Below are 11301 nucleotides of genomic sequence, written 5' to 3' on the forward strand. Positions count from 1 at the left end.
AATATTTTTACAGTCTCTCCTCACTGAGTTTCCTCCACTTTATGAATAGCAGGGGAGTGGCTTTTGACAGGAGTGCACTTAATGCCACAGACTGAGGTCACAAACCCACTATCATGAGCTTAGGGAAAAAGAAATCTCTTTATGTGCAGAGCGCATTCGCTCAGGATCAGGCCGTCTGCAGCTTTATCAAAAACACCATCATCACAGATTCAGGCCTCACAGCTGCCCTCACCAATTCACTCAGCATGTAATTGAAGTCTACTCAGCACAATCCATAGCTGTCCATACCATTTATGTACGAAGGCAAAAAAGCAGAATTGCATCTATTAAAGTTGCTCAGCCATTGATGAGGGATTGTAGATGTCCTCTTCTAAACAAATTTGGTACCATAGTCACTGTGATGAATTTGCAACACCAATGTCATGCCAAGGTCCCTTGTATAGTTAACCATCATGATGATGTACTACGGCGTGTCACATGCGACACATAAGAATGGATGAGATGTTCGCTACACTGGCTGCTCAGGGAAAAAAATCATTGATCCCATGGGCTAATGGTGTTGCTCTGCAAAATGGAATGCAAGTTTTAATATATTATTTATAGTGACACCAGAGACACTGCTAGTCAACAACCAATTCTTGAATGTCTCCAGGTCTTTTGAGGTTTACTTTCTCATTCCCCTGTTTTTGCTGCTGCCTTACCCTGCTCCTCTGCTCTGCTCCGTCACTATTCCTCTTGGGAGGATGAGATGAGTGGATGTGTATATGTGCTGATCTGGGATCGGGCTGTAGCATGCTGCGCTCGCTCCTCTAATGGAATCCAACCACGTGGGACAGGAGCTGGAATACTGAATGAGGAGCATGTGTTGCTAAAAGATAGACAAGGCTCTGACTGAGGACTCTTCCACCTAGGAGGGCTAGATGTTTGCCAGTCCTGGGATGAACAAGGACCTTTCAGCTGTATCAACCTCCCATACATCATGGACGCGTAAACCATTTCGCTCCAGTCCAACAAGCCCCATCCCCCTCTCATCCCCTCCTCCTCTGACCTGGGTTGGTGTTGTGCTCAGCAGATTGGGTATTAAATCCTGGGTATTTGTCACACCCAGTAATGCCCCATATCTCATTATTTGGATAGAGTGGCAGGAGACAAGTGCATTTTTTAATCAAGACAGAGGGAGAGGAGCTGGGAGGAAAGGTGATATAATAAATATGGATGCTGCAAGAAAGACAGGATGGAAGGGAGAGTGCAGAGAGGGAGGAGCAGAGATAAAGGGAATGAGATGGAGGGAGGGGGAGGAGAGAGATCGGAGATCCCGCGGGTCTGTTCAGAGCTGCTCTGTAAACAAGATGTGCGGTATTGAACGCTGTCACTCAGGTGTAGTTTGTATTTCCTGCATTGCCTGCATTGTCGAAATGACTTTTGCCTTGCTAGGATTATCATCATAGCCTTTGGTATAGGTTGCAATGTGTCACTACTTCTGTCACTAGGAGTCCTTGAGATTCCTCTCCAGGAATCCTTATCATTTTCTGAGCCGTTCAAGGGCCCACAGCTCAATTAATCTACCTGAACATCTTAACACGATGCTGCAGCAGAGATTGTGTCCTCATTGATCGCTGGCGGGGGGGGGGGGGGGGGGGGGGGGCAGGCATTCGTAATGCTGTGACTTGTGTATTGATAGCCTGTCAAGCGTTAGCCACCAAGGGCTCTGACCAGTGGCATATGATTCACACTCCATCGATTAACGCATCAGGGGTACACAGGAGGACAGAGAGGAAGGGTGGGGGCGCGGAGCAGAAGACGGGTCCTGCATTTTCCCACCCTGCCCATAAATTTTGTATTGACGTTATAGTGTTCTCCCCTCCTCCAATAGGGATGTAGTATTTTGCATGCACACTGTTTGTGTCCCTGGGATGTGCAGGCTGCTTATTGGTTCTCTGTGGGTGAATGGGCTATGGTGGTTTGGATGATTAACCCTTCTCCTTCTTCTCTCTCTTCTCCCTTTTTTCTTGTCTTGTCTTTTCCTTTTTTCTTCTCCTAAAATATACAAACAATCAATATAACCACTCAACACAATCAAAAAATCAAATCATTGTATTAATCAAATCAATCACCACACACTGTATTTCTCACCCACACAATAAACACTCAAACATACAAACATGCATGTTAACACAAAAGCTGGAAATGCTTGTGTGGCCATGCCCCACAAAATAGGACGCATCATCGAGGGGAGCCCAGCGGATCGCTGCGGGAAGCTGAAGGTCGGGGACAGAATATTGGCTGTGAATGGCTGCTCTATCACCAACAAGTCACACTCGGACATCGTCAACCTGATCAAGGAAGCTGGGAATACCGTCTCGCTCAGGATCATCCCAGGTGATGGTAAGGCTTTTGGCTTTCAGCTTCTCATGGCTGTTTTATAATGCAGCAAGATGTGACTTATTCATGGATCTGGTGGGAAGGAAAGGGCATTGCTGCTCTCCACTGGCAAGAGCACTTTTCATCAACCTGGATAGAGATCTAGGAGGGTATGCACCCGGGTATCTCACTGTGAGAGAGTGACTCATTGAGTAGGAGTAAGGTGAAGCTGCCCCCAGAAACGATTCTAGCACTTTGCATTCTTCTCAGTGTGTGTGTGTGTGTGTGTGTGTGTGTGCATGCGTGAGAGGAGAGAGAGATAGGGAGAGGTCAGATGAGCTTGTTTTGTTCAATGATATCTGATAGTATAATGAGTTTTGTTTATTGTCTTTGCAGGCTAGTCTTGCCTTGCAATTATTTGTCAGTTTGAAAGGATTAAAAAACATCGCTCACATCTAATCAGTGCGTCCTGTCGGTGTTAATCCCTTCAGCCTGGCCTGGAAAAGGAAATGGAACTGCATAATATCACAGCACAAGCTATTTACTACTTGAAGCTCCACATTTTACAATAGGCCAGTGTTGTGTCAAGTCCCATGACAAGGATGTGGATTCTGTAACTGCTTGTCATTGGTTGAGTTCAGCTTCTGGTCAACCAATGAAAACACTGAGCAAACTAAGCTCTAACAAAGACAGAAAATGAAGGTTAATTAAGATAGGGATGAGAGAGGTAGGAACAATCCACAATCCACCCACATGCTCACACACATGCATGCTGACTCCCTCACAGGCTTGTGGATGCAAATGCATACATGTGTACACACACACACACACACACACTACACAAAAAGCTTAATGCAAGGTTGCCTACCAGAAAGCCTGGCACTTAATAATATAGGACCGATGGCATTCTAATGTGGGTGCAGCATAGCTGCTTAGCAAGTTGTTTACCCCAGAGAGACAGAGAGGTGGCCATGAGGAAGTCATGTAATGAGGGGAGAGTGAGCAAGGAGCCTGAGATGAATGAGTCAGGCTCATGTTCTCGCTAAATTCAGGCAGAGCTATATTCATGCTATAAGCAACCAATGTCAGTGGTGACTAATGTGTGCTGCTGTGCTCTTGCTAGTGGAGGAAGTAACCCTGGAGTTACATTTGAAAGGCAAGAAAAGACAATTGTCCTTTTTTGTTTTTTTCTTGTCATCTTTTCCGCCTGGAATAGCAGATGAAACGGAATGATGCAAGTCAAGAGGTTTTTTTTGCTGCTGTTTTTCTTGCGTGCATCGTGGCCAGTGTTGTCCATGAACAAATGGCAAATGACAACATCACAGGCAGTTAGCATCAGGTTGAATGGAGTAGCCTTTAGGCAGTTCAAGAGGTCCTGGACAGTAAAATTTTGTTTTCTCCACACTGTCTTTTGAAAACACAGTTGTAGGCTAATGCATATAATAAAAGCAGCCAGTTCATTTAATGTTTTTTTGTTCGCCTTCTTATCACAGCCTGTTCACCAAGGTCATGACCCCTTCCCATAATCCCCTGTGTTTCTCTCCAGAGTCCTCCAATGCTTCTCTGCTGACCAATGCTGAGAAGATAGCGACCATCACCACCACACACACACCTCAGCAGACTGCTACAGAGTCCCGGTGGGTGATGCTGCCTCTGTCTTATGAATATACACAAATGCTTCTTTCCTACAATATACTCTGAACTTACTATGTGTGTTCATGTGAATGTCTCTCTCTCTGTTTTTAAAGGAATAACTCAAAGTCTAAAGGAGCTCCCCCACCTCCCCCCACACAAGCTCATCCAACACAGGTAAGAATAGATGTTTTCACTCTGCACTTACCATAGCAATAAACAGAAGGGTTGGGGTCAATTCATGAATGAACTCAACTGAGGAATTGGAATTGGAATTTGAAAAAAACTACAGCAAACAGATTTGGAATTTCAGAAAGTTTAAATTAATTCAGTGAAATTCTGTGAAATTCCATTCCATTCCATTTTTTGTTTTTTCTTACCACATATCTGAGTTTACACATAGTGTTATACAGTATATTATCAATACTGAATATCATAAAATGTTAAAGGTACCTTTCAGGTGGTATTTGATGCATAACATGTAATCGTAATATATACATTGTGATTGAATGTATTTTAATTTTAATGTCTTTTATTTGATTCATAATGTTTGATTTATAATGTTTAGCAAGTCAAGACAACCTCTCCTAGAAGTGGAATTTCATGGAATTCGGTTCTCTTTCCTGTCATTCCAATTCAATTCCAATTCCAACTCCACGAATCCAATTGGAATTAACCATGCGTTCTCAATTCAGTTGATGACTGGCCTCGACCCTGCCACCAATCGTAACTCTACATCTGACCTGAGATGTCTAACATAATACAGGTTCAGCGTTGGGACAGTTGGGCGGGGAGAGAACTTTTGATGAGTGTAGTAAGTTTTGGGTCCAGCCCTTGCGGTGCCCTTGCTTAGCGATCTGCACCCTGCTCACAGGCTGATGCAGCATTAATTATTCATGCCTTCCAGGGTATTGTACTCTGCCATTGACATTTTGTGAGTTTTCGTGGGACATGGCTTGATTAGTCCTGAAGTTTGGACTCACCTTTTGACTCTCACGTGCTCTGTGGATTTTGGCCATTTGCAATTTCTCACTTCCCTGTGTAAACTGGGAGCAACTTTGTATCTCTCTCTGACTCTCTTTCTCACTCTCTCTCTCTCTCTCTCCGTCTCGCTCTCTCCCCTAGGATGCCGAGTTCTACTCTGTGGACCTGGAGCGCGACAGTAAAGGCTTTGGTTTCAGCCTGAGAGGTGGGCGGGAGTACAACATGGACCTCTATGTGCTGAGACTGGCGGAGGACGGGGCTGCTGTCAGAAATGGCAAGATGAGGGTACGATTGTAGCGATTATAGCTGAAATTCCTATTTCCCCCCCTCTTCTAGATCCCAAGATATCCAGTTCATCTCCTCTATATATCTTGTCAGTCTGAACACCTTTGAATTTCCTCTTTGCACACCACTCACGATGTTGTTTAGCTAGTTGCCATAGTAACACAGCCGCTGTGTTTTAGGTGGGAGACGAGATCCTGGAGATCAACGGCGAGAGCACAAAGAACATGAAGCATTCACGTGCCATTGAGCTGATCAAGAACGGAGGCCGGAGGGCGCGGCTCGTGCTCAAACGGGGAGACGGATCCGTACCTGAATATGGTAGGTAACGATGTGTTGGAGCGTGATGTTTATTCCCCCTCCTTACTGTGAATAACACCGCTAATGCCAGTGTTGAAAACCTATCCCTATTCCAGCCTTAGACACTGGAGACCAGAATAAAGCCTCTCTTATCTGCTTAATGCACCCGAGGGACATATTCTTTCTTTCTTTCTGTTTTTTTTATTGATTTTCATGAATGTTAAGTGCAAATTAAACTATAAACATTTCACAGGAAGACGCGTTGTGATGCATTAATTTAGAATGAACGATCATGGTATCAGTAAAAAATTGGCTTGTCATATAATATTGATCAATGAAGGAATGGTTGCTACGGTAGCTATTTCAATGATTTATATAGAATCTGAAGCACAGATGTTTTATAGCTGGAATAATATTCCCTCCCAAGAGCTGTATTCTCTGCTGATGGATTATTCCTCATGCTGTGTGAGTCCTGACATGCCATATTATGTATTGTATTTCTCAGCTTTATTTTCTGGTTTAGCTGGGGTTTCACTTTCTGAGAACTTTTTCCTCTCAGAAGGCTGTTTGATACTATACAAAATGTATTACTTTCTTTTCTTTCACAACAAAACCCCTCCTTCTCTCTTTGAAGATGCACTGTAAACAGTCTCTTGTCTGTTTTATTTGTTTTCTCCTTTCTATTCCTCTCCCTTTCTCTCTTATTGTCTCTTGTTGCTGGGCTCTTCCTCTTCTCTCCAGCGATGATGGCTCCTCATCTCGCTGTTGGTACAATGAGGAATGACAAGATGGGAGAGCCCTGTTTCTACCTAATGGGCCAAAATCAGACCACGGTTTGTAGCCAAAAGTCTGTCCCAGTCCACTCTCCCTTCTCACCCCTTTCCCTTTTCACCTTTTACCTTTTGATTTAATCCATCCCTCTTTCCAGCTCGTCCCTACCTGCATCCCTCTTTGTGTGTGTTTGTGTGTGTGTACACAGTGTACATGCTTTGTGTCTTGTCACGCCTGACTTGTACTGTACTTCCATAAATCCTGTGAATCCCTACACATACGATGCCCCTCCCCTCTGCCCACCTCAGACCAGCAGTTTGTACTGGGACTGATTTATGTCACTGCTCATCACATGCTGCTGCCATAGCAACCTGTTTCTAATTTGGCAGACTTGCAGCCAAACACACTCTTGTTTTTTGTTTTGCTTTTGGTTTGTTCTGCTCTTCCCAATGATGCACACTGAGTTGTTCACCATTTTGTTTTTAATGATTTCCTAGGTGCCTGTTGTGTCATTGATAACCCCTTGCCCTACACTTGCCGATGTGTTGCACCTGCTGTTGTTGCTGATGTCTACTTGTGTTTCAACCCACAGCCCCCATAGAAAAAACATATTGAAGTGATCTGTCACTTCAATATAATTTAGCTATTTATATAGATGTATAACAGAATGGTTACATATGTAGTTACAGTCCTCAATTACAATAATTTAGATTTGTTGTTCCAAATATTGTTTTGACGATTTATTTATGAAAGTGCACGTTTATGCATGATTTCCATAAAATTCCTGCATTGACTTTCTGTCAGTATCAATGCAAGTACTTATATGGATGGACATAAAAAGTCATGTTTGTTGATATCTGTGAATAGCAGTTATGAACAAAATAAATGTAATATGTTTATTTATGTGCTATGTAATGCTACTCCACAGCCTCGTGCTTCTGTAAGTTATTTCCGGTCAGCTGACTTGTCCTCCTCTCTGCTCTCCTCCAGACGGCAGCAATGACGGGCACCCTCCCACACCCGGGGCACAAAACACTCCGGAAGTGAGAACGCTGCCACCCAACAGCCGATATCACACCTCATCGGAGTCCAGTTATCCACCAGACCTTCACAAACCATCACGCCAGGAGGAGGCTGCGTGTGGCCGAGACAGGAACAGGGACAGGGACAGGGACAGGGACAGGGCTGGGACAGACCAGATGGACTACCAAGGCCGGCAATTTAACCCCCACCATCATCACACCTGGAACAACAATCACAGTCAAAGTACCCCCAGACAACAGTCTCCAGACAACAGTATCAGCAGTAGCAGTGGCAACAAGAAGAGCCGAGGCCGCAAAGTCAAGAAGTCTGAGTCGGAGAGCGGCATCTCTAAACTCCTAAAGACTCTGAGGAAAGACTCGGGGAAGAAGGCTGCGGCTGCCGAGAAACTGCGGGGGCGAGAGCTCTCGAGCAGCAGCTCTACTTTGGACCAGAGGTTTGGCCGGCAGCGGCGCGGCTCCCTCGACCGTTCACCGACCCGAAAGCGCAACTCCTCCCCTGATCGTCGGCGGGCCAAGTCGATGGACCGCAGGGCGGAGCGAGCGCATCGGGACCGTACGCCTGAGAGGGAGTATGACGACGGGGGGTTCCTCGCAGTCACCCCCGAACGAAAGCTCTACGAGCGCAGGCTCTTAAAAGACTCGCAGACGCCTGGCCGAGTCAGGGAGGCCACAACGCCTGAGCGCGCAAACAACAACGGGGATTCCTTGTCTCTCTCCAGGGGCCGAACACCTGATAGAGCCAAGAACAACGGCAACCTCCTGAGGGACTCTTCCTCAGAGAGATACGGGATGAACGGGACGCCGGAGAGACGATTCAGAATGGAGCGGGACTCTTCCCCCGACAGCAACTACAGCCGGGAGGAGCTGAACTATGCAGCAGCACCCAGACTGAAAGACTACTATAGCATGATGAAGAACAACGCTGCGCACAACAACGCTGCCTACAACAATGCGGGCCATAACAATGCGGGCCACAATAACGCAGTAGGCCGCAGCCCGAACCAGCTCCCGGAGCCCAAGAGAAGGCTGTACAAAGAAAGCCCCAAAGACCTCAGCATCTAGAGCAGAGCAGAGATCCCCCTCGCCACTCTCTCCTCTATCTGTGGAAACTATGTACCATACACTGGAATTGGACTTCTGAGGATACTTGTGATTTATTTGGTCGATTGGTTTATTGATTGATTGATTTGATTGACTTCACTTCTTGTGATCCCAGCCAGAGATTCATAAAACAGCAGGAGTACAATCCTTCTTTCAGTTCATACTGGTTGTTTTGTTATCGTTATAGTTATTTTGAGCATAACAGAGGTTGTTGTACTATAGTAAAGGTATTGTATGTGCCTGCATATAAAATCAGTGATATTGCTTTTTGTAGGCATTTCTGATTCTAAATATTTGTTCCCTCAGAGGTTTGAAACATGCTTCCAATTGTGGTAACTTGTTCTTCTAACTACTAGGCTTGTTTTAAACATGTTTTTAGATGTCTTTTCCACTCCTGAATTGCTTTACTGAACAAACTATAGCACAAGACACTGATGGTTCACAAGTATTGTGAATATCACGATGGACTTAAGGCAAAAACTAAATTTAAGATCTGATGGTAAAACTAGAGTGATAAATATATATATATAATATATGATTTTTTGCATTTGCTCACTATTTATTTTTTAATTGGCACATATCTTGAGCAAGCTTCATTAAACCTTTAAGGACCAAGGTATAAGTACATACTGTACCTGGGAAAGCATGGTGTACCTCTACTTGAGTTGCTCAGAAACTGTCTTCTTTTAAAAGTGTGGCAGCTCACCTTGCTTTGCCTAAACTCCCCCACAGTCTCATCCTGCATCAAAATTAAGAGAATAAATCAGACAACCGATGTGCGAACCGGCAAAGGTGTTATTGGCTTTCCTCTCGGAGTAGGGGAAGCAAAAAACACACACACACACACACACACACACTGGCAGCTCTACTACTCTGGCCCTTTGTTCCTCAGTGTGTAATGATGTAGCAGGGAAAGGAACCTAACTCACTTTCATCTGCAGGCAAAGCTGTTCTAGGAAGATTCCCTATGGGGGGAAATGAGAAAGTTATCCGAGTTTGTTGCTCATCATAATCAGAGAAATGAATCAGTACTTTACCTGAGTCTACGCTGTGCCAGATTTAAGCTGCCATAAGATAACATGATTTAAGAGATATGCCAAAAAAAGATTAAATCAAGTTTTATCTAAAACAACAAACGTGTAAATCATCTCCGTCCAAGAGGCATGTGTGGATGAGCATTGTTATTCCACCTCATCTGGCACATCCGAGTGAGAATAATCAACAAGGAACATGCACTCTGATCCCATAGTAATCGTTCTCCCTGTCCTCATATTGATACCCACATCTGGGCACCGACCACTTCCTGGGTCCCGACACAGTGAGCTGATGTGATTGGTTAAGGAAGTGTCTTGTGTTGGTAACAGATGGAGAGTCCCGGTACAGAAGTCAACCGATCTGCCATCCTGAGCCATGCTGTCACGCCACTGGAGTCTGACTGCTGCTTTATAATGTGTTTTGTGTGTATTCTCTGTTTTATGTTTCACTAAAGAACTAAAAAGATATTGGATAAACCACAACAAATGCATTGTTTTATCACTGTTGTCACCATGGTACTGTATTTAAAAAGAAGAAAAAAAAAAAGAAGAAAAACATTTAAGAAGTTAACCTGTTGGCCATCACCTGTAAAGAATTTTACTATGTAACTAATAGGAACCTGTCAAGGAATAAAATGTTGCCTTTTTCTTGTACAAAAGAGAAATTTATGAAAAACCTCAGCAGTGAGGAATGTGACATTGTGTTTATATTTCTGAAATGGACCTGATGATTCATGGGAAATATGTTCATTTACTCTGGATCAGGTATGTAAAGACATTTTAAAATGAAAGACTGTATTTGGTCAATCAGAAGCTGTTTGATGGTTTGAATCTCTCTCGATGGTTAGCCTGCCTTTGTATTATAAAGCACTTGTATGCAGTCTGTGTTCTTTAAGCATTATTTCTTGCAATGTGCTCCAGACATAATGCTGTCTCTGTGTTGATAAAAGCAGTACATGTATATGGGCCAATCTTTTTATAAAACTATGCATATATAAATACTACATTGTTCATAGCTTTATTTGACCCATGAAGCTATACATAACATTAGTCTAAGTACAAGTAGATGTGGACTTATCCAGTAAAGCTTCTTTCCTTGAGATGGATCACAATGTATATGTAGCTATCAAAAGAAGTCTGTGAATGCTATTTTTATTATCAAATAAAGTTTTCCATACAAATTCAAAAGGATTTCATATTTCTGCACAGCCATTTTGTAGTAATGTCTCAGGGGAGGCTTCTGATATTTTTCACCCCTTTCGATCAAATCATCCAGTGCCAGTACACACTCTATCTTTTAAGTCCAACATTAGAGACTTCCTTTTAATGCAGATCTACACTGGAGGGAAATTTTTAGTCTGGGACATTAATCGATGTCTGTATACTGGCTCATAAAGTTCCAAAATCCACAAAAAGATTGTGTAGAACAATAGGAGGAATAGCAATAAATAAAACACAAGCAAATAAAAAATAAATAGCATGGGCTGTCTACTGTATTTCTGTCCACTTAGGTTAGATATCAGGTATCAGTTTTAAGAGATGAGGAGACCGTTTTTCATTTGTGCTGACAATCAGGACTCTTTTTTGACATACAGCATAATAATATTACACATTAAATTTAAAGCAGAAGGTCAAGTGAAGGTGACGACATTGACAGTGACTGTAAAACTCCACATTAAGCTAATAACAGGCTGACCTGAGGTGGCTTTCCAGCAGGTTGTTATCTTTCAGTTGTACAACACACACTGATGTATTCTTTAGTAGACTACCATGTAATAAATGAAGACAACAGA

General features: G+C 43.4%; 1 protein-coding gene across 1 annotated transcript in view; it reads left to right on the forward strand.

The window, feature by feature from the left end:
* LOC139928298 (membrane-associated guanylate kinase, WW and PDZ domain-containing protein 1-like) overlaps positions 1-10610 on the forward strand; it is an 87350-nt gene extending 76740 nt beyond the window's left edge. The window contains exons 18-23 of the mRNA XM_071920785.2: positions 2182-2385; positions 3908-3998; positions 4110-4170; positions 5119-5262; positions 5442-5580; positions 7321-10610. Coding sequence (XP_071776886.2) covers positions 2182-2385; positions 3908-3998; positions 4110-4170; positions 5119-5262; positions 5442-5580; positions 7321-8435 — 1754 coding nt within the window. The 3' untranslated portion in view covers positions 8436-10610. The remainder of the gene's footprint in view (positions 1-2181; positions 2386-3907; positions 3999-4109; positions 4171-5118; positions 5263-5441; positions 5581-7320) is intronic.
* Positions 10611-11301: the final 691 nt, after the last annotated feature.

This window comes from Centroberyx gerrardi, chromosome 14 (assembly GCF_048128805.1).
Source record: "Centroberyx gerrardi isolate f3 chromosome 14, fCenGer3.hap1.cur.20231027, whole genome shotgun sequence".
NCBI lineage: Eukaryota > Metazoa > Chordata > Actinopteri > Beryciformes > Berycidae > Centroberyx > Centroberyx gerrardi.